This window comes from Rhyacophila brunnea, unplaced genomic scaffold (genome assembly GCF_057557595.1).
Source record: "Rhyacophila brunnea isolate RB1 unplaced genomic scaffold, BYU_Rbru_1.0 scaffold_4, whole genome shotgun sequence".
NCBI lineage: Eukaryota > Metazoa > Arthropoda > Insecta > Trichoptera > Rhyacophilidae > Rhyacophila > Rhyacophila brunnea.
In genome coordinates this window covers 43,615,185-43,639,141 of record NW_028233068.1, presented here as the reverse complement: position 1 = coordinate 43,639,141, position 23,957 = coordinate 43,615,185, and the positions used below count along the sequence as shown (strand labels likewise).

General features: G+C 35.1%; 2 protein-coding genes across 2 annotated transcripts; both read right to left on the bottom strand.

Annotated features, from left to right (window-relative positions):
- Positions 1–4,857: 4,857 nt before the first annotated feature.
- On the bottom strand, positions 4,858–9,361 carry LOC147067408 (vitellogenin-like). Its single transcript, XM_085953598.1, has 6 exons — positions 9,170–9,361; positions 8,006–9,026; positions 6,991–7,926; positions 6,708–6,906; positions 5,715–6,552; positions 4,858–5,361 (listed from the first exon to the last, which is right to left on the bottom strand). The coding sequence occupies exons 1-6, from the start codon at positions 9,359–9,361 to the stop codon at positions 5,212–5,214; spliced, it is 3,336 nt and encodes a 1,111-aa protein (XP_085809724.1). The 3' UTR covers positions 4,858–5,211.
- A 153-nt stretch (positions 9,362–9,514) lies between these two features.
- Positions 9,515–13,885, bottom strand: LOC147067407 (vitellogenin-like). The gene is made up of 7 exons (XM_085953597.1): positions 13,807–13,885; positions 12,740–12,889; positions 12,308–12,519; positions 11,873–12,127; positions 11,546–11,764; positions 10,956–11,410; positions 9,515–10,763 (listed from the first exon to the last, which is right to left on the bottom strand). Exons 1-7 carry the CDS (start codon positions 13,835–13,837, stop codon positions 9,515–9,517), a joined length of 2,571 nt encoding a protein of 856 aa, XP_085809723.1. The 5' UTR covers positions 13,838–13,885.
- Between the last annotated feature and the right edge of the window lie 10,072 nt (positions 13,886–23,957).

The following is a 23,957-nucleotide window of genomic DNA, read 5'->3' as shown; positions in this document are numbered from 1 at the left end:
CAAATAAAGATAACTTTGTATATTTAGTAGGTGGAGAGATGTTTAATTTATTTATTTATTGTGTAATAAATAACAAATGTTATTATATTTAAATGTTTATTGGTTATAAATAAGCGATAGGTATTATGTTATTGTTATGATTAATAAATTGTGCAACATTGAGATAAAATAATATTTACAAATTAATAACGAATGAATGTTTTAGATAATTATGTTAAATAATTTATGTTAGTAAGTATCTGTTTATATGTAACGTTGTATTATTATTATATTGTAAGAATTAGTGCATGTTTGATTTTTAACATTGTTTTATGCATAATTATAAAAATCCTTAAATCAATACAACGCTATCCTCAACTTGTCACAATGAAAAAACAATGATATTATAAGTACTCCAGCCGCTAAGCGCGGTCTATAGGCAATGGCAGGAAGAACAAGACTGCATTATATTCATTCATTTTACTATTAAAACAGTGTTTTATCTAAAAAAAATACATATTTTCTTTTCGTTAATGTTATAACTTATATTTAGTAAAATTTTCAATGTTCTATATATCACAAAAATTAAAATATAATTAGTAAAATATGAAAACTTTCGATGTAAAATATTGTCTCACTTTAAGAGGGCCGTAAGCATGGCCCTCACAAGCGGGGGGGGGCTTACAGGGCTAGAGCTTGGGGGCCCGGGCTCAGGAGGGGCCCGGCGAGTCGAGTCGACCAGATAAGTGGCATAAACACACATCACAAATTTGATTTAATAGTAAAAAAAATCGCGTGCGGCGTTATTTTCATTCAACAATATTATTATTTAAAATTATGTGGTTGTACGATACAATATTTAATTGTGTATTAATACCCGACATCTCCATAATTCAAATGGATGTAATACAATATAAAATATAACAATAAATATACACATTATTTTTTCCGCGTACACCATTTGGAAAACGCTACTGTAAAGCGTCACACTGCCTTTATCCTAAGCGATAGGTAGGGGGGGCCGACAAAGCTCCTAGCCTGGGGGCCCGCTTCACGATGTGGGGAACATGGCCGTAGGTAACACCTCTAACATATTGAAGATATTACAAAATATTCGATAATATTATTAACCAGAATGTAAAACAATTTATGCAGAGATTTAAATTTTATCTTCGTTTTTGTACTTGTAAAATGGTAAATTATGCCTATCGACTTCACTTTGCGGCTAGTGTGTCTCAACCTATGGTGAATTGATAACAATATTTAAATCGCAATTATTAATTATTATAATTATTACTATTAACATTATTACAAATTTACAGGCTACATTTTAATTAAGTAATTTACTTTAAGCGTATTATTTCCATTTCAAAAAACACCAGTGCCCCTCTATGAATTGTTTAATAAGTATAAATAAATTGTATCGGTAAGTGATCTAGTTTATTATACGTGAATATAAATATTGTATGCTCAAATGATCTAGTCAATCAATAAATTTATGATTTATCCTATTATACCGTATAAATGTAAAAACAATATTATGAACCCATGTGAATGTTAAATATATTATAGTTAGAAGATTTTGACATCGATGGATTCGTTCAATATAAATATTCAATAAAAGGTTTTAATATATGTATAACATATGTGTTTAATTTATTTATACTCAAAATGGTACTGAACATTTTCACTCATTACAATATAGTAGACGTAGTTAGCAGAACTGCTGTCTTTGTATAAACACGAATTTTCTTTTAAAAAAAGTCACATCCACTTTGTGGATTCCCATATGCTCCACGTGCGAGCATGGCAATAAATAATTACAAGATAAAAAGAACTTTTTATATACAACGTTTTTAAATTCTGTTGAACCATATAAACTTGACTTGACTAGCTTAAACGATCAAAAAAAATTGTACTTGACATGTCATATTGATTTCCATAGTAACGCATGTATATATTAATAATGTGGTTGCTAGAACCCCAGACCCCTAGCAACAAATAATGGTGTCGAAATAACTTTTCATGCAAAACAGAATTAACTAAAAATTAATTCAATTCTACTTAAAGATGGCTAAAAGTATTAAAAAAATGCACTGGCATCGTATTCTGATATATTCTAAAAGTTTCAAATATCTAGCTAGTCAGGAAGTTAGTTAAAAATCGATTGCAAGATTTGTACCGGACTAAGAACCACCGGACAAATAAGAATACGAGCTAAGAAAAATGTTATAATAATTAATAATGATGATGACAAATTAATATTAGTGCTTTATTATTTTATCGGTACCTACTTAATTTATGAGAAATATTTATCTTTTTAATTAATTATATACTATCGCTTTTTGTGTATTAAATCAAGGAATATTAATTACCTTAAGAGCGTACATAAGTGAAACGGCAAATAATTTACTATTTACTAAATAATTTTACTATTTACAATAAACAAACTGTATGTGGAACGAAATTTCGGCCGCGTTGCCATTCGAAGAGCGATAGTCGACCTGTTTGCACGTCAATTTGTTTTGTGATGGCGTTGGAGGAATATATTCTTAAATCGTGTTAAGATGACTAAAAAACGTTCCGCATGTACTTGAAAAAGAAAACATGTCAATGAATACACTATTATTATTACGAATATAATGATAAACATAACATAAAAAGGACGCATTTTGAATTGTTAAGTCAAATTATATTTCGTTCGGCTCGCGTCATTTGCACATTGAAGTTAAAGTCCCTCCACCAAACCCGCTCCGTACCACCCTCGGTCTTAATCGAGAGTATCACGGGACCCGTCAATTGGTGATGTGAAGCATCTAAGAATTGGCCGGGGAGTGTCCTGGGAGAAGATGCCCAAGACTAAAATTGCTACGCTCAAAGTGAGCTCTGACTGAGTTTACTGAGTTTACTCTAATGCAAAGTGCCAGGGAGAGAAAAAGCACATGGAAATTACTAAAAAGAAAATGAAGCTACTTGTTTATTAAATTAAAGAACGAAGCTAATCATACAGGCAGCAAAATTTATGTGAAGAGATCTTCACGTCCGTAGTAAGACGCCGCAAATTTTTTGAAAGCAAGATAATTGGCCTTAGTAGCAACCAGGTCAGACGGGCCGATGGGTCCAACAGCTGGTTGGACCGACCTGAGCATTTCCTCCCGTTCGGAGCACATACTCAGACACTCCCATAGGATGTGGTTGGCATCCTGTATTTCCCCTCCGCATGGACATGTCGGACGGCTTGCAAGTCCAAGCTCGAAGAGCTTGCCAGCGAATCCACCATGACCAGTCACAAATTGACTGGTGTAATGGTCTGGAGTCAGATATTTGGTTATCTCCAATCGCCACTGTATGTCTGGAAAAAACGTATATGTGTGCCGGCCCTTGGTCGATTCGTCCCACTTTCGCTGCCAGGTCTTAATGGCCGCATCGAATTTCACATTTTTTTCACAATTTTCACAATTTCGTCATTTGCACAATCCGCGCATCGCCTAGTCACGATCTTTTTAGACCATGCCTCAGCTGAGGTATAGCCTTAATTACTAACCGACGCCCGGCTCTCGCCAAATATTTTAGTCAATAATAACGCAATTTGACAAGCATTTCATGTATGACCTACTAGTTTAAATTGTCTTAATTAGATATGAGGCTCGTAGCATAATTGGTTAATGCACAAATTGGCGCGTCACCAATGGTTACACGGGCTCAAATCCCGTCAAGTTTCGTATTTTTTTAAATATGATTTTTTTCTACTGGGATTAATATCTGAGGTGTTATCAAGTTATGTATGTTCAATATATGGAATGTTACATTCTCAAAATCTTGTGAATTATTCATTGAATAAAAGAAATGGTTTTTCATATTACCTTCTTGAAAGCAGTAGTTAAACTTTGATGGATATTGGTCAACATTTTTTTTAAATTTCTAGTGGTTATTATTGGGTTAATATATTTAAAGCTTTATAACAAGAAAGCTTTCGAGTATAACAAAACTCTACTATTGTATCTGCAGGTGTTCTTAAATTGTATGGTATAATGGCATCATATTATTACATATGGTTGTAAAATGAATTCTAACTAAGTTGCCATAATATGGTGTGAATAACAAAATTGTGTTGATTTTTATTTTACTGTGGTAATAAAGTCTGATCCGTCATCTGCCATTACACTGCGTTACCATTCTAGCTTCACGCTACGATAGTTTTTTTTAATTTATTAATCTTGGTTTTGTCAATAGATGATATTATAAACGTGTAAATATTTTTCATCGATATTAATTGCAATTTGTTTTGTCAATGATTGGAGGAATACATGAAAAATTACGTAAATTAAATGCATATTACTGAAATATAAACATAGGTATTTACAATATTGTGAAACATGACTTGACACAGTCACAGAGCTGCCAAGGTTAGTTCCTTCACTGTGCAGGCCAAGTAGCGTAACCCACACATTTCATCAAAGTGACATTTTGATGGTAATGGATTTATTGCATACTATTTATTACACGAACTGGCCAAGTCAATTCCAAAAAAATATTTCATTTCAAAATACTTCCAGCCAAATGCTGTAACCTTCTCTAAACGTAAGGCACATGATACATATAGAGTAAGCCACTTAATTTGTAATAAAATAATATATATAAAATAATAAATAAATAGTATATAAAATAATAAGTAAATCCAATGCCAACAGATTTTTCCACTTCTTGAACAATTTGATATTTGAGGGTTACGCTACTTGACCAGTACAGTGACGTATGTTATCCGTTTGGTTTAGATATGTATTTTAATATTGAGATGTTGTTGTCGTAATGAAAGAATGCCATGGTATTTGTCAGTGCAGCAGGTCAATAAATATAAAAAAAAAACAAATATTATTTAAACGAATGTTTATTTTTGTTCTTTGCCTACTAAAAAAATAATTTTTATATCCAAATTTACATATTTCTAAAGATACATATCACAATTTTAGTATCTATTAGTATTTACACATTTTAATAATTTAGAACGAAACATTTTAAATTTTGATTCTACTAGCTAGAATTTTCCTTTTGGAGTCCATTGCTTGTAAAGCCGGGTCGTCATATAGTTGTTATAAAAAAAATATGTATAAAATAATAATATCATTATCACGTTAAAAATAAATATTTACAGGGCTATTCAATATCCAGGGTATTGCTAGGGTCCATTATTTCGGGGGTGGTTAATTGATTCGATGCAGTACGACAGACTATTCAAGCTTCGCAAGATGTGGGGACCTTGAAGAAACCCTGTCCATTGGATTTGTACTGGTTTTCGTTCAGCTGAGGATTCTTTCCATCTCTGATCTGCTGCTTCAGCTTCCTGAAGTGGTCATCCTTGTTCGATTGGCAAGAAACGTTCACCTATTGTAATAATAAAAAAATAAAAAAAACAATTAGTATTATCATTGACATAATCTTGCATATTGTTCAAATGCATGATTCGGGCCTTCAATAACCAGGAGGTAAATCATTAGGTACTAAAGAATTGTTGAAATTTGATTTGATTTGAAAAGATTGGTAAAGTAATTAAGTTATTGATGAATTACGTGGTAACGTGAGGTCACGTGCTAAGATACTTTAGTGATTTTACACAGTAGCGGATGAATATATTAGTGATAATACTGGTAACAATGATATTATTATATCTAATCACTGTGTCAACATGTTTTAGCATAAGCAAATAATAAAGAAGTGAAACGCAAATGTTAACTTACGCGGATCTGGGTCTGTTGTTCGGGTCTGGAGCTCTTTCCACAGACGGGGAGGCTGCGGTAGGTGATGCAAATCTTTCCGTTCTGTTCAAAGAACTGAACTTGGCGTTGGGGCTCGGATCCTTGCTGTTGTTCCTTTCCGAAGAACTTGGTAGTCCTCAGAGACTGCTTGTCTTGTTCGTCCTGGTTGTCGTATTGGCTATCGTACTGGTTTTGGTTCTGGTACTGGTCATTATCATTGTGAGAATGGCCGTGGTATGATTCTTCGCTCTCTGATGATGATGAAGAAGAAGATGATGAAGAGGAAGAGCTGGATGAGGAGCTGCTGGAGGAGCTATCATCATTTTCGTCATCATTGTAACGGTTGTTCTCGCTGTAGTAGTGAGTGTTGTAGATGGCAGAGTTGTAGAAATCACGCTTTACGCATACTTCCTTCTGGGATTGTTGGTGCAGTCTCATGGAGCGACCGCTGCACTGTTGTTGGGGAAGAACGTAAGAAGCGGCAAAGTGAGATTCATCGCGGAAGAAGCAGTTTCCGGGGGCGAGAAGGTCGTTCTTTTCACCGGTCATGGCTCCACAGAGGCCGCTGGTGGTGTTGCGGTAAGAATCATCTGTTGCTTGGAGATGGAGACGCTGTCCGTCGAAAGATACTCGGAGGTTTCCGTTATCGATGTGGACGTACAATTCACCGCTGGAGAGAGACCAGGCCCTCAAAAGCTCAGATTCTCCTTGGTTATCCCAGAAGGTGGAAACGTGGGAAGATGACACGGACTGTTGTTTACCGTTGACGGTCAGTTTGTTTTGTTGAAGCTCGACCTCGATTTGTTCTCCGGATTGAGTTCTAGAATTTAACAATAATATTAAACATAACCACAGTTTCACGATAGAGAAGATAAGTTTGTTTCGAACTAATTTCTTTATAACTACTAGGCAAATAGATGACCTAACTTACACAATTAATTTAACAACATTGTTTCGAAGGCAAACATAATTTACCTGTAGTTGATGCGGACTTCTTTGTGTGAGTCTCCCAAAGATCTCATAAGGACGGCGGATTGTTTAACGTTAGATTCCATTCCTCTGGGTCCGTGTTGAGATCCGTTTTGCATAACCACATGCCAGCAGTTATCGACGGTGTAGTCGATAGTCTTGTTGGAGAAAGTTTTGATTTGGGTAGAATCGACGGCGCAAGTTGCTAAAATATATAAAAGCATTATAACCGAGAATGTTGAATATACCAATATTATCTACCAGATTCATATAATAAAAACACACTTACGGTTGAATTGGTATCCAAAAGCCTTGTCTGATAATCTCTCGTAGAAGGGGATGTTAGGGTGGAGAGCGATGATGGATTTAGCCCAGGTGTTCAAAGGTAAGTCGCTGAATTCAATATCGACCTGAGGAGTGCTGATTGATACATTCAATGCGTGGTAGTCTGGGTAAAGGCGTGCCTCGAGCTCTACCTTGTTTTGCTTTCCTTGTGGGTTTACCCAGTTCTCTTCGACATTGAAGAATCCGAGGAAACGGCCATAGTTGTAGATCTGGTAAGTCAAATTCTTAGCCTGGTCTCCGACGTTCTGGTAAGAAGCCTGGAACTTGAAGTAATCCATGGTGTTAGCGCGGATGGTAGCGTTTTCGCAAGCGGGCATCAAGAAGTTGCCTTGTTGCATTTGCTGTGCGCACAACTTTGCCATTGGAGACTCGCGGAGGAACTGCTTGCGTTCTTGGGTCTGTTCCATCTTTCCTTGGAAGTTGATTGATGCACCGGATCCCTGTTTCTGGCCATAGTTGACTTGGGCTTGGAAATCGGAGTAAGTTTCATAGTTGAGAGCCTTCTCGAAGTTGAACATGGGTGCATTGGGCATCTTAGCAGAAGCAGCGCCATAGATGTAGAAAGACTTGTCGTTGGCAGAGACTTTGTTGAAATAGATTATGGACTGGAATTTCTGGTCAGCCTGTCCACGAGAGATGGCGGCGGTGACAACATACTGTGCCTTCTGTTGTCCAATGAATTCGAAGCCGATGTCAACGAGCTGAGCACGAGATCCACCGATGGAAACCTTCTGGAGCATCTCTTCGCGGCGTCTTTGGCTATTAACCTTATTGTCTGGGTAGTTCTTGGTCACGTCGGAGAGTGAATTCCATTCTCCACCCTGCTTTTCTTGGGTCCATGATCCCTTGTTCTTTTGTCCTTGAGTTTGCTTGTTGGTATCTAGAAAAAACGTCTCGTTATAACACAAGTGTAAATTATGAAAATAATATTTTCAATCAATTAAAATGAAAATACCAACCGTAAGAGAAGAAGAAGAACATCCTGTTGTTGGGGGATTGTCTGCCATCGTATGTAACGGTGTAGTAAGACATGGCGTTGGACTGATCTTCCATACCCGGGTGGATGATGTTTGACATGAAGCTCTGTCTGGTCATGAGGAAGGGATACATATTTTGGGGTTTGTTGTCATATACGGCCTGGACTTGGAAGACCATACCGGTGCTCTGTTGTCCAAAGTTGCGTTTGTAGTCAACCTCTGGGTGTGACTTGGCGATGACCTTGGTTCCCTTGTGCAACAAAGGAACGATGGGAGAATCGATCTCGCGGATTGATGTGTAGGGAATAACGCTGTGGTGGAAGACTTGGGTTTGTTCCTTGTGGTTCAGTGGGCTCATGGCGATACCAACATTCTTGTTCTCAAAATCAATGTCAGCGTCGACCTTCAGGGGGATGTTGACCTGGTACTTGCGAAGGATTCCAGTGCTGATGAATTTATTTCCAAGAGTACAGTAGAAACCTACCCTTCCGTCGAAGTCGGATGCCAAAAGGAATTCGTATTCTCCAGAAACGTTCACTGACTTGGGGATTCCGAAGAATCTGTCGGACTGTGCGTTGATCTTGGCCTTGACTTGGCCATTCAGGTTGATGACAACGGGGTTCTTGTATTTGAAGACGAATGGCACACCCATAGCCATTGGGAACATGATTTCAACATCCTCGCGGTTTACGAATTTGGTGTAGTTGTATTGGTATCCCTTGTAGAGTTGACTGGCAGATTCTTGGAAAAGATGGGGCAAGTTGTGCATGAAGTCATCTCCGATAGCGAAGAATCTCTCTTGGTTCAAGAACTTCAAGAAGAAGTTAGCTTCGATGGGCTCTTGAGCGTCTCCAGAAATCTTAAGGTTCTTTGCGATATCTTCGGCAGTGAACTTTTCGGATCCTGACGAGGAAGAAGAAGCACGGTGGAATTTCTGACCTTGGTTGGCTTGGTTCTTGATCATTTCGTAGAATTGGCTGATGCTTGAGATGCTACCGGCAACCTATTAATACAAAACAATTATATTGTTATATTATCGCGGATACAATAAATTAATATTAAAAGACTTTCTGTAATATTATAATTATGATCATTGCATACTATTTTTATCCAGACTTACAGCATATATTTATTTTAATTACATACCTTTGATGGTTTCATCCATCCTCCGAGTTTGCTATTCAATGTGTAAATAAAGCTCTTGGGAACAATGCTGTCTGCGCTTCCGATGTATCCAAGGGTCTGAAGGAATCCAACATTCATCTCATCATCTTCAGATTCATAATCATCCAAGAAGTTAGCAGAGTATTGGAAACCATAGTCTTTGTTGTTAAGCATTGCTTGGGCAGATTGTGCATTACTGGCGCTACAATAAATAATAAAGAAAGTCATGTTTGTTTTTAAAACGTCTAAATGGACTGGAGGATTTAAAGTTACCATTTATGAATAATTAATTATCCATATTTTCAAAATAATACTCAATACTCCTACTTACAGTTTTTGGAATTCAGGTTTCTCGAGAGTGGCAGCGTTATTGATTGCTGACTGGATGGCAGCACGGACCTGGTAGCTGGAGTCAGTGTGAGTGGCTTGAGCCATACGTTGAAGCATATCTGATGTAGGGGTGGCTTTCATCAACTGGAATACGGCGGCAACGCGAACTTCATATTCTACTCCCTGGTTCTGGTAAATGTTGAACAGAACGTATCTGGACTCAGATGGATAAAGGTTAGCAAGATGACTGAAACTCATAACCATGTGAGTGCGCAAGAATGTGCTGATGCGGTGTTTGCCTTCCAAGTATGGTCCGAAGACTCTAAGAATTTCGGGGTGTCCCAAGTTTCCGATGGCCTGGATGTAGACTTGAGCTTGATGGCTGTCTTCCTTTTCAATAGCGTTTCTCAATTCACGTTCCAACCACGGGAGAACCTCGCGGCTGACGATTTGGTAGTTCTTATTAGCCAAACGACCGTAAGTGTGGATGGGGTAGTAATTATGTGCGGTTGCATTATCAACATGACCCATGTTGATGAAGTTGGTAGCGGCGAGTAGAGCAGTGGAGTTGAGGAAAGTTTGGTGGCGCACCTTGGAGCTGGTGGCAAACTTGAAGAAGTCACTCAAGAGCTCTTTGGTTGGGTAACGGAGGGTCTTGGCAAGAACGGAAACGACCTGGGCGGCTTCCTCTTCCTTGATGATTTCATTTTCGATCCAAAATTTGATCTGAGAGTAGGCGGGCTGAGTTCCAGCTTGAGCGACGGCATCACGGTATACTTTGAAAACCAATGAGTTTTCAGAGTGACGTCCGTGGTTCGATGACTGGATAGCTTGAGAAGCCTCTTGCAGTTGCTTTTGGTTCATGTATGCCAAAAAGTTGACAAGGTTATTAAATTTGGTGACAGTTCCAGCTTCGGGCATTTGGTTGGGATTTTCCAACTCGCGGCTGATTTCTTTAGCGATTCTTACTGATTCTTCGATGTAGTTCTTTCCCTGGTGTTGTTTCGACTGAACCTGATTCACCAAAGTGATTGGAGTATCGTCCATACTGGGAGCATCTTCCCAAGAGTCAGAACCCTGAGATTCAGATGATGAAGAAGAGCTGGAAGAACTGGAGTCGGAAGAGCTTGATGATGAGTCAGAGTCTTGGTTATCTTGGTCTTTCTGGTTAATTTTCTTTTGGTTGTAGTTTTTGTTATTCCTGTTCTGGTTATCTCTGTGGTTTTCGTAGTCTGGAACAGCGGCCCTAAAATACATAAATCATTTATATAATACCATATAAACTATGTATTTTGCTTACTTATTTAAATTTTTTTTATTATTATTTTATATAAAATATAGTTTTTAAATATAAAAACAAGAATCTGTGCCAATCTCTATTCAAATCTCAAAAGTAACAATTTTATTCATAAATTAAAAATTGTACGTGAATAGTTACCTTCTCATTCTGCGGCCATGTTGGTTCTGCTGTTGATGTTGTTCGTAGTTTTGTTGATAATCATCCTGATCCTGATCTTGATTATTTCCTTGTTTGTAATTCTTGTTGTATTTCTTGTTCTGTTGTCCATTGTTGTTGTACTTATCCTCTTCACTGCTGCTGGAGCTTGAGCTGGAGCTCGAGCTATCAGAGTCTTGTGATCCAGAGTTTTGGTTTGAAGAAGCAGACAAGCTATAGATGAGGGAATTAGAACGACGAGTTTGGGAAGGAGCTGACAGAGACTGTTTGATTCCAGAGCTGATTTCGGACAGAGTTACGTTCACGCTGCTGTAGACGGTAGCCTTCTCGGAAGAGGGTCCATACATGACGGGGGAAGCGGAAACCTTTGTTACGGCGTGAGCAGAGTAGATGGTATTGTTGGAACGATCAGCGATGATGCGGGATACGGTGGACCTCTGTAAGAAAAAAAAATAATTGTAAATTAGTTGCAATTATATTTTTATTGAAGTACTGAATTCAAACACTATACCATAATTCTTAGATGGCAAAAAATCAATTAATTTAGTACTTATAATTATAAAAAAACTCACGCTCATGAAGTTATCGGCACTGTGGGAAGTGTGTTCCCAGTGAGCACCTTGTGGGACGCCAAAGTGGTATGCTACCCTCTTGTCGCATTCGGAGTAATCCTTGGTCTTGGTGATCTCGAGCAACTGTCCGGATTTTTGAGAGCCGGGCTGAAGGAAGGGAGCCAACCAGTATGACCTCTGAACTTCATCCAAAGGCAATGGAGCAACGGTGTATAGGGTCTGAAAATAATTAGACATTGTAATAAAAATGTTTACTTTTCAAAGTGACTATTTATTTGTTGGATGTTAAAAAAAATATTGTGTAGTCTTCATAAAATTAAAATCTACCTTGCACTTTCCAGTGACATCAGTTTCCATCTTGCGGTAGACTCCACTGGTTTGTCTTTCGTCTAAGAAGGCGTTTTTGGAGTGGAGCAAGTGCTTGCTGCTGGTGTCGTACTGCAGAGATCCCAAGAGTCCCTTAAGGAGATTTTCTTCCTGGACACCCATATCTTGGCTGACTTCCAACTGTTGGACGAGACCTCCGTTCATGCGAACGAGGAAAGGACGCTCGATTCCTGGGTAAGATTGGTAGCTTAGGTTCTGTTTATGAGAAAAACATATATTATTAATAATTTACGGATAGGTATATGTAAAATACAAATATTTGTACTGAATACATACATACTTTTTTCTCTTTCATTTTTTTTATAATATAAAGAAAGTAAAAAAAATAATGGTCAGCGGAGGAAATAACCTAAATTATCAATAGCAATTACTCGCCTCAGGAAGAGGTCCCTGGGCTCCTTGGGCAAATCTTTGGTGGACGTGAGCATACTGCGCGTGTTGGAGAACTCCAACAAGGCGTCCTTCGCTCTGAGCGTGGAGCACCAAACGGGCTCTCAAGAGAACGCCAGCCCACTGGTCTTCCTCATTCAAGGAAGTCAGAGTGCGGGACTCCACGTCGTAGAAGTAAGTATATCCTGATTTCCATTCTGCAATACAATATACAAAATTATTTTCACTCCAAACGTATTGACTATCAAAATATTATTCTTTTCTCTATAATAGATAATTAAGTATTATAAGTTCGTAAGGAGTGTTGAAACAAATTAACAGAACATTTTTTATAATATATTATGTACTCTTAACATGTTGCCAAAATAATTTAAATAGTATTAATTAATTATTGCTAAAATCGTCATGACAGCTTACCATCGAAAGTGTTCTTGATACCGTTGTCGTTGTGGGAGTTCATGTTGCGCTGTCCATTGGATTCTTTGTGAATGGCGTTTTGTTTGTCCTTGCCATTTTTGTGGTTATCCTGGAACTGGCCGGAACCGGCGTTAGCCAGGACTCCCAAAGCTAAAGAAATACAAAATTTGAAAAAAAATAACGAAAAGCGCATTACGCACAGCACATTATGAATTGAATTGAGGAAATAATACAATCAATTGTTTTCTAGAAACATTCGTATATACCCTAGTGCTTGATATACAAAAATATAATAAAACTCTACTTATTTTTAAAAATATATATATATATCTGAACATTTTCAATTTAAACGATGAAAATTAGCACATAACTAATCATGTTTTTAGAAGCACATATGTTGAACTAATATTACGAGATAAGTAAAAAAAATGTTCTTAATTTTTGGAATAATTTGGTAAATCACATAGAAACTAGTAGTTATTGTACAAAAGAAAAAATATAGTACCTATATAGCTTGACATTAAGTACAATTAAATAAAAATAATATTTAATTTATAATAGTAAATTTAATATAAATGTACACTTTAGATAGAAGCGGAAAAAAAACTTACACAATAATATTCACATTACAATGTATCGAACAATTGAAATATAATAAATCAATCGTCCATTTTTTATATAATATACTGCTTTAAACTATATATAAATAAAATTGGATTGATTTGATTTATTCATTGTTCCAGTAAAATAATCAGTTTCATAGTATGATATCATTATGTGTACAATTTAGGAGTGTAAATCCACCAACAAAATATATATAATATGTAGGTATTTATTCAAGGTTTAAATATATTCAATATAATAAGAAGTTAGTTATAAAGGAGTTCTGCCATATAAATATATTACATCACAGATTTTTGATTCGTGTAAGGATTTTAATTCGGCAATAAAATTTGACATACTTTTTATGTATAGAAAGCAGTAACTGTTAGTTTGAAAACAAAATAAAAAATTATAAAATGAATAAAATTGGACAGTGATAAAATAATATTGTAAAAAGCACTCACCTAAGAAAGTCAATAGAAAGAAAGCCCTCATCTTGATGAGATGCTTAGAGATAACTTGTTGCTGATCACAGAACAAGACCGTCTGACTTCTCTGCCGAAGAGTTGGGCTTTTATACTCTAGCTGGAAGGCACCTTGCCATATTAAATGTGCATATTTGCTGATTTTGTATTTTATTACTCAAGATCACCTTATCAATGATTCGATATTTTTTGCTGACTTTGTCTTGTTGATACTTAGTGATAAATAGATGCATTTGATACTGATAATATAAATTTTATCTCTAGGCAAAAATGACACACTAGATGCATACACGTTTAAAACAATATAATGTAGTAAAAACAAAATTTAAAAACTAATGTTATTCTTATTCTTTGTCCGCGTGTTTGAACATGTACCTAAACGATTTTTTTTTAAAACGGTACATGTTCAAACATGCACGTTACTATGATCTTACTCCCTACTTAATTTATCGTTCGTCAATTTATGACTACGGCCGTATGTTGTAGCTTAGCCACTGGGAAATGCCAATAGAAATGGCGTAAAATACTACCTTATTCTTAGGTCAATAATTATTACAAAGCAAACATTATTCGTAGAATGTTTATCATATTTGAATGGTCAAAGACATAGCTTATAATCAGTATCTTTAAAAGTATCTTTAAATGTGTAAATCTTGAATCTTTGAATGATAAAATGCCTAATTCTTTTCAAATTTGGGATCACAGAGATTATCAATATATTTTTTTATTGTAAATATTTAACTATAATAATATTGTCGACATAAATTTTACTATTGCTTCTATAAATGCTTTTAAAAATTAATAAACATAAAAAATCTTAACACCACTTCACATGGACGTACTGAAATATGACTATATTCTAAAACATTAAAGCGAGAGGTTTAAAAGGATACTATTTTATGTAATAAAAATACTTTATGCAGTCATCAAATGTTTAAAATAAATAAAAAGGATAATAAGGCTTCAAAATTATGTAAATAGATTATCTACAACGCTTAAGGAATGTCCAGGATCATGCTTTGAAAATAGCATAAAAGCTTCATTTTTACATACGCTGAGCATATGGGCCGTTAAGCGTATTATTTCCATGTCAAAAAACACCAGTGCCCCTCTATTAATTGTTCAATAAGTATAAATAAATTGTATCGAGTAAGTAATCTAGTTTATTATACGTGAATATAAATACTGTATGCTCAAATGATCTAGTCAATCAATAAATTTATAATTTATCCTATAATAACGTATAAATGTAAAAAAAATATTATGAACCTATGTCGTCGTTGATTCTGCAATACCTGCTATGTGCACATTTTGTCAGTTTTGAGTTATTTACATCGTTGGATAGGTTATTTTTTTCTACATCCATATATACTACTTGCTATGTGATTGGAATTACCAAAATATTTTAAATAAATAAAAACAAAAGCTGTCATATGTCGGTGTTGAATTCAGTGATAGTAATATCTGCTATGTGATATAAGTGTACATAGCAGTAATTAACTTAAGATCACCTTTATGACATTGATCACATGGCAGATATTACTAAATGAAATAACAGTTATGTGCAATTCAAACAAACATTGATATGACTCTCACACATTTTAATGAGTCAAGTTAATACTTTTGTCAGTCACATGACAGTAATTATCCATTGATTTGTTGCATGGTAAGAATTATATTATTTCTTCTACTTACTATAATAAAATTATATAATTGTATTCAAGAATTAAAAGTGTTTGAAATTTAGTGGGTAAGGTTGAGGTAATTTTTACTTCTTACTCTGTTAGGTGTAAAGTTATTGTAACATCACATGGTTGAAAATACATTTTGTCATTATTTAATTTCAATTTATTTAAAAAGATTAGAGCTGCTATAATCTACATTAAGGTTTTATCCGAATTCAGGAAGTATATTAACAACCACCACCTCAATAGCCAATATTTAATTTTTACTTTCCTATGTTTACAATAATCAAAAGTAAAACGTTTTATCTTTTTTCATTCGTGTGTTCATTGTCATTTTAACTGTTTTTTTGACATGTAATTTGCATATCATTGTTTTTTAGAGATGTCATATCGAGGAAAAATATTCTTGAATTAGCACTAGCACTACACAAAAAGTATCAAGAATCTGGGAGATCTCTGGATAATTTTACAGCTTCTGGTTCTGATACGAAGCTCCTTCAGATTTTTAATGAAGCTCCTCCATCGGATAATAGCGATGTTGGAGATATTATTTTAACTCCCGTAGATGGTCATAGAAATTTAAATGAATTCACAAATTCAAATGCAGATACCTTTGAATTTCTAGACTATATTACATTGCTACCCCCTGACGACGGACTTACTCATATTTTAAATGGAACATTCCGTTCAGGTGAACAACATAATATTATACACATAAATAATGATCCTTCTACGGTCGTCAATGAAAAATGTATCCGTGTCTTCAGATATTATATAACAAGCTGCGTTGTTGGAACCTTCGGTTAAAACTCTTCGAAAAAACACTCTTATAGGGCTGCAAAAATGCTTTAAAAAAGAGTGCAAGTTCTGAAATACTGGTATTGACAATGGATCTCCAAAGTGTACTTTTGTCCCCCAAAACAGATGCTTCTGCCATGTATTACAAGCAAAAACTCCAAGTTCACAATTTCGTCATATATGAATTAAATAATAAAGAAGTGTCATTGTACGTATGGCATGAAGCAAATGGGGGTGTATCAAGTATGCATTATGGATTACTTAGAAAATCTACCCCTAGCTAGGTGTTAGCCAGTTCTCTTAGCGATACGGCTAAGAAAAAATCGATAACAATATTTATCAACATATTTTGGAAAAAGGTCACACTATGATGGAGGCCGACAGTGTTCATGCAACGCTGGAACATTATTTAAATATTATTAAGCCACCAATAAATTTATCATCGGATTACATAGCACGGATTAGATTAGCACGACAGAAACAACAATATAAGGTGAAAGTACTAAATTTTGTTTTTTTTTCACAATATGATCAGTTACAAACAAACCTCGCATCACTCAGACCAGGCAAGAGAGACGGAGACCCTACTGTCGATGATATTCGTCAATTAAAATATTTACCGAATGATGATATCAACTATTGTTTGAGCTATTCATGTGAATGGCTACCTCTTTTGCAACGAAGAAAATCAGGCAATAATATTGTCTAAAAATGTATATCGAAGATATATATCCATTTTTGCATCCAAATATCGTCACCTTCAAGAGCTGAAAAACGATAGGTATTGATAAGGATCATCACATTCCATGATAATTTTCGGTTTACGTCAAATTCCAAGATTATAATTAAAATATCATAGCAAAATATTATATAAATAATTTTGATTGTTCTTTATTTCATTCATTTTATTTTCTATAAACTTGATTATAAAATACTATGTATAATATTTTTTCATGGATGTTTGCATATTTCTAAAATTGATTATGAAAATTTGTTCACAACAAATTTTTTTTTTCGACCATGTCCGATCCTGATAGGATCATATGGGCCTCCACAGAGTTGAAGTTTGTATTGACAGATTTTGTTTTTTTATGAGAAATGGATGTCAGCCACTTGCTCAACCTATTAGGTCCATACCCTGACACACACAAATTGAAAAACAATATGTGTACTTGCCAGACCCAGGATTCGAACCTGGGACCCACGGCTTTATAGTCCAACGCTTATGCCGCGCGGCCACCGTGGGCGTCAACAAATGCCATTGCCACAACAAATACCTGTTATGTAATCAAAAAGATGCTGACAATATCTGTCATGTGCTAATAAAGAGAATAATCAAGGTTTATTGCTTATTTCCTTTCTTTTTAATGTTTTTTTTATTATTCAATCAATGTAAAACTATTAATGTCATCAAATTGTATAGTCAACTGACTTGAAACATATTTACCTATTTTTTAAAACAGTTTTTTTGTCTCCTGAACAATTTGGTTTTGTACTCATAGCAGGTATTGTAGAATCAACGACGATGTGAATGTTAAATATATAGTTAGAAGATTTTGACATCGATGTATTCGTTCAATATAAATATTCAATAAAAGGTTTTAATATATGTATAACATATGTGTTTAATTTATTTATACTCAAAATGGTACTGAACATTTTCACTCATATGGTAGACCTAGTTGGCAGAGCTGCTGTCTTTGTATAAACACGAATTTTCTTTTAAAAAAAGTCACATCCACTTTGTGGATTCCCATATGCTCCACTTGCGAGCATGGTAATAAATAATTACAAGATAAAAAGAACTTTTTATATACAACGTTTTTAAATTCTGTTGAACCATATAAACTTGACTAGCTTAAACGACTTCAACGACTTAAACGAACGAAAATGTCATATTGATTTCCATAGTAACGCACGTATATATTAATAATTTAGTTGCTAGAACCCCAGACCCCTAACAACCAATAATGGTGTCGAAATCAATTCTTCTTAAAGAGGGATAAAAGTATTTAAAAAAATGCATTGGCATCGTGTTCTGATATATTCTAAAAGTTTCAAATGTCTAGCTAGTCGAGAAGTTAGTTAAAAATCGATTGCAAGATTTGTACCGGACAAAGAACCACCGGACAAATAAGAATACGACCGAAGAAAAATGTTGTAAAAATAATCTACGACAGTGGTTCCAAAATTTTGTTCTTTCACAGAGCTCTTATTAACTAAGAAACTAGTAAAAATATAAATGTATCTCACATCATGTATGTAAAAATAATTAATAACGATGATGACATTAATTATATATTATCGGTTTTTGTGTATTAAATCAAGGAATATTAACTACCTTAAGAGCGTACATAAGTGAAACGGCAAATAATGTTCAACTGTATGTATGTGGAACAAAATTTCGGCCGCGTTGCCATTCGAAAAGCGATAGTCGACCTGTTTGCACGTCAATTTGTTTTGTGATGGCGTCGTAGAAATTTATTCTTAAATCGTGTAAAGATGACTAAAAAACGTTCCGCATGTACTTGAAAAAGAAAACATGTCAATGAATATACTATTATTATTACGAATATAATAATAAACATAACATAAAAAGGAAGCATTTTGAATTTTTATGTCAAATTATATTTTGTTCGGCTGGCGTCATTTGCACAATCCGCGCATCGCCTAGTCACGATCTTTTTAGACCATGCCTCAGCTGAGATATATATATAGCCTTACTTACTAACCGACGCCCGGCTCCCGCCAAATATTTTAGTCAATAATAACTCAATTTGACAAGCATTTCATGTATGACCTACTAGTTTAAATTGCCTTTATTAGATATGAGGCTCGTAGCATAATTGGTTAATGCACAGATTGGCGCGTCACCAATATTTTTTGAAATACGATTTTATCTAGTGGGTATAATATCTGAGGTGTTATCAAGTTATGTATGTTCAATATATGGAATGTTACATTCTCAAAATCTTGTGAATTATTCATTGAATAAAAGAAATGGTTTTTCATATTACCTTCTTGAAAGCAGTAGTAAACTTTGATGGATATTGGTCAACATTTTTTTTTTATTTCTAGTGGTTATTATTGGGTTAATATATTTAAAACTTTCTAACAAGAAAGCTTTCGAGTATAACAATACTCTACTATTGTATCTGCAGGTGTTCTTAAATTGTATGGTACTCGTATAATGCATCATATTATTGTTTATGGTTGTAAAATGAATTCAAACTTCGTTGCATAATATGGTGTGAATAACAAAATTGTGTTGATTTTTATTTTACTGTGCTAATAAAGTCTGATCCGTCATCTGCCATTCTAGCTTCACACTATGATAGTTTTTTTTTAATTAATTTATCTTGGTTTTGTCAATACATGATATTATAAACTTATAAATATTTTTTTATCGTAATTAATCGCAATTTGTTTTATCAATGATTGGAGGAATACATGAAAAATTACGTAAATTAAATGCATATTACTGAAATATAAACATAGGTATTTACAATATTGTGTAACATGACTTGACAGAGTCACAGAGCTGCCAAGGTTAGTTCGTCACTGTACATGCCAAGAAGCGTAACCCACACTTTTCACCAAAGTGACATTTTGATGGTTATGGATTTATTACATACTCTTACACGAACTGGCCAAGTCGATTCCAAAAAAATATTTCATTTCAAAATAATTCAATACTATTTTTTAAGCCATTTGTAACTTGACAAAAAATATTCCACCCAAATGCTGTAACCCTCTCTAAACATAAGGTACATGATACGTATAGAGTAAGCCACTTAATTTGTAATAAAATAATATATATAAAATCTATATATATAAAACGTCGGATTAGTCACACCATTTATAACTCAAGAACGGCTGAACCGATTTTTATGATCTTTAATTTGTTGGATTTGCCTCCACCCCGAACAGCAAAATAACTATTAAAACATTGGATAAATCACGGAAGAAATAAATTATGAAGAAAATTCATTTTCTCATACATTTTGTATGGAACGGCTTTTGACTGATATCGATGAATTTGAACGATGAACCTCGTGCATTCGAAACAATAAACAAGAAACAAACAAACAAAAGAAAGAATAATGGTCGAAATGTCTAACTGTCAATGGTGTAGTGTGCCCAAAATTTCGTGCTTCATGTCAACAGCTCAATTTGCTTGAAAACGATACTCATTGCGATATGACAATCGCTGAAGCAATTGTTTCTGCATCTCCAAATCAGATACGCACATTATTTGCTATCATTATTTCGACATGCTTCCCATCGAATCCATCTGAACTGTGGAACAAGTACAAGGATGACATGTCAGAAGACATTTTACATCGAATTCGTGTCAGTTCAAGGAATCCCGATCTCGAGGTGAATGAGGAGATACATAACCAGGCTTTGCTTTTGATCGAATACAGGTGTTACCTCATGTGCGGCAGTTTGTTATTCAAGTTAGGAATACCAATGCCACATCGTGGAATGAACGACGCTTTCAATCGCTAATTAGAACGTGAACGTGAATATGACCGATATGCATTGAACCAATCAGTTCGAACGAATGTACCACTGTTGAACCCCCAACAGAAAGAAGTGTACGATACGTTAATGAAGGCAATTAATAATGGAAATGGTGGCTTATTTTTCCTCGTCGCGCCCGGTGGAACTGGGAAGACATTCCTCATGTATTTTGGCTACTGTTCATGTGAGATCCGAAAATGCTGTAGCAGTTGCTTCTTCTGGGATAGCGGCCACGTTGCTAGAAGGATGCCGAACGTCTCATTCAAATTACCCTTAAACCTTCAAACGACTGAAAAACCGACATGCAAGATTGCGAAACACTCAGCAATGGCCAAAGTTTTGGTAGCAAGTAAAATCATCACCTGGGATGAATGCACAATGGCGCACACACGCGCATTGAAAGCACTCAATCGAACTATGACAGATCTGCGCAATGACTCAAGAAGTTTTGGAGGCGCAATGATTCTACTATCTGGTGATTTCCGCCAAACATTATCAGTCATTCCAAGATCGACCGCTGCCGATAAAATAAATGCTTGCCTCAAATCATCGACTCTGTGGCGCTATGTGAAGAAACTTCAGCTGACGACAAACATGCGAGTTGTTGCATTGCTAAACGATCCATCTGTCGAAGATTTCTCTAAGCGTTTGCTGACTATCGGTAACGGCCGTGTTCCTGTCGATGAATCGAACGGATTGATTTCGTTTCCGCTGAATTTTTGCAATTACGTCTCAATGAAGGACGACCTCACCAACAAATTGTTCCCGAACACCATTGCTAACCACAAAAATCACAATTGGTTGAGTGAACGAGCATTCTTGTGGCAAAGAACATAGATGTGGATTACTTAAACTTCACAATTCAAAATCAAATCGTTGGTCCACTGCATTCCTTCAAATCTATCGACTGTATAACAAACGAAAACGAAGCAACCAAATATCCAACTGAATTTTTAAACTCATTGGATCTGCTTGGCTTGCCACCGCACAATTTACAACTGAAGGTTGGCTCGGTAGTCATCATGCTTTGAAATCTGAACCAACCAAAACTATGTAACGAAACGCGTTTGGTGGTAAGAAAACTCATGGGCAATGTGATTCACGCGACGATAATCAAAGGAATGTTCAAAGGTGAGGAAGTTCTCATTCCGAGAATTTCGATGATCCCAACCGATATGCCATTCGAGTTTAAACGAATTCAATTCCTAATTCGTCTTGCATTTGGCATGACGATCAACAAATTACAAGACCAATCCTTGAGTGTTTGTGGCCCGAATCTAGAAAATTAATGTTTCTCTCATGGTCAATTGTACGTAGCATGTTCACGTGTTAGCAAACCATCCGGTTTTTTCGTTCTCGCACCTGACAACAAAACGAAAAATGTCGTATATCACATGGTGCTTTAATGAAGGGAATTGACCCGAGTGCAACCCATCCAACAAATAGTTTAACAGAAAGTAGTGCAAAAATGTTACGCGAATCATTTCGATTCGCTTCAATAAAGCAAATGCCTTGCTGCCAGGTGAATTACATTCATTTCAATGAAATTAAAATACTTTTCATTTTGATTTGATTTTTGCACATTTATTGATTTTGAGTATTCATTTTAACTTAAAAAACTAAATTTAACCCTTAGAATGCTACGCAACGATATATCGTTGTTTTTGATAATGGCCAGAAATGCTAACAACGATCGTCGTTTTGCTTTTGATGCCTGAAATGTTAAGTTAATTTGGGAACATACTACTGCACCAGTGGTACGAAACATTGATTATCTATTTAGTTTTATTGTTGTGTAATATAACCCGATTCATATATGTTTTGTGACTGGGTAGGTTTAGAACTTATAACTATTGTATTTTTTTTCATGGCATCACCCTTTTTACAATAAAAACAATTCCGAATACAAATTTCAGTTTACCATATAAAAATTTGTTTACAGTCAAATTCTTGGTGGAAGGACAATGTTTTATTTTATTTTATGCATTTGAAATAATGGGAAAGACTTTTACTCAACTCAGTGTTTAAAGTAGAGTGGATTTGTGCTATATAAAACAGTTTCATTTATAAAAAAATAATGAAATAAAATCATTTGCTATACATATTTTAAATGTTCCAATAAACAAACACCATGAAGACCTTTTTCACAAATCACGCATATTGTACGCGATCTTTTAACGAGGCCACCATGCAAAATTTTTCTTTTCAGCCGGGTAGTTTCCAAATTCCACTACTTTGTATTATCCCTCGTGTGGCATGACCGATTGTTTCCTATAACTGATAAAAATCAAAATTCTGTGCGCGGATCGTGCATTTCGCTCGCTCTCGCGATCGCCCGTAAGATAGAGCGAGAAAGAGATATGTCAATTACGTGCCTCGTTATCTATTCAAAACGACACATTAATTACGAAACGTGTTTTCATAATACTCCGATTTCGCAGAATCAATTAGAGTGGTAAGGTGTCTAAAAATAATACAATACTTTAATTAATCGACAATTATTGCTACCAATCCTCAAACGGATTTTGCACAACATCGTAGCAGCCAAAGGGTTAATTCAGATAATAAGTTAACACAAGATTTCTTGATTCTGAGGCGGTACGAAGTTCGCCAGGTCGACTAGTAATAAATAAATAGTAAGTATATAAAATAATAAGTAAATCCAATGCCCACAGATTTTTTCACTTCTTGAACAATTTGATATTTGAGGGTTACGCTACTTGACCAGTACAGTGACGTATGTTATCCGTTTGGTTTAGATATGTATTTTAATATTGAGATGTTGTTGTCGTAATGAAAGAATGCCATGGTATTTGTCAGTGCAGCAGGTCAATAAATATAAAAAAAACAAATATTATTTAAACAAATGTTTATTTTTGTTCTTTGCCTACTAAAAAAATAACTTTTATATCCAAATTTACATATTTCTAAAGATACATATCACAATTTTAGTATCTATTAGTATTTACACATTTTAATAATTTAGAACGAAACATTTTAAATTTTGATTCTACTAGCTAGAATTTTCCTTTTGGAGTCCATTGCTTGTAAAGCCGGGTCGTCATATAGTTGTTATAAAAAAAATATGTATAAAATAATAATATCATTATCACGTTAAAA

Coding starts and splice junctions, on each gene's coding strand:
- LOC147067407 (XM_085953597.1), bottom strand. CDS start 13,837: ATGAGGGCTTTCTTTCTATTGACTTTCTTAG. Junction 12,520..12,739: donor TATCAAGAACACTTTCGATG/GTAAGCTGTCAT, acceptor ATTGTATTGCAG/AATGGAAATCAGGATATACT. Junction 12,128..12,307: donor CCCAGGGACCTCTTCCTGAG/GCGAGTAATTGC, acceptor TCTCATAAACAG/AACCTAAGCTACCAATCTTA.
- LOC147067408 (XM_085953598.1), bottom strand. CDS start 9,361: ATGCTTAACAACAAAGACTATGGTTTCCAATACTCTGCTAACTTCTTG. Junction 7,927..8,005: donor GTTCTTCTTCTTCTCTTACG/GTTGGTATTTTC, acceptor CGTTTTTTCTAG/ATACCAACAAGCAAACTCAA. Junction 5,362..5,714: donor AACAACAGACCCAGATCCGC/GTAAGTTAACAT, acceptor TTATTACAATAG/GTGAACGTTTCTTGCCAATC.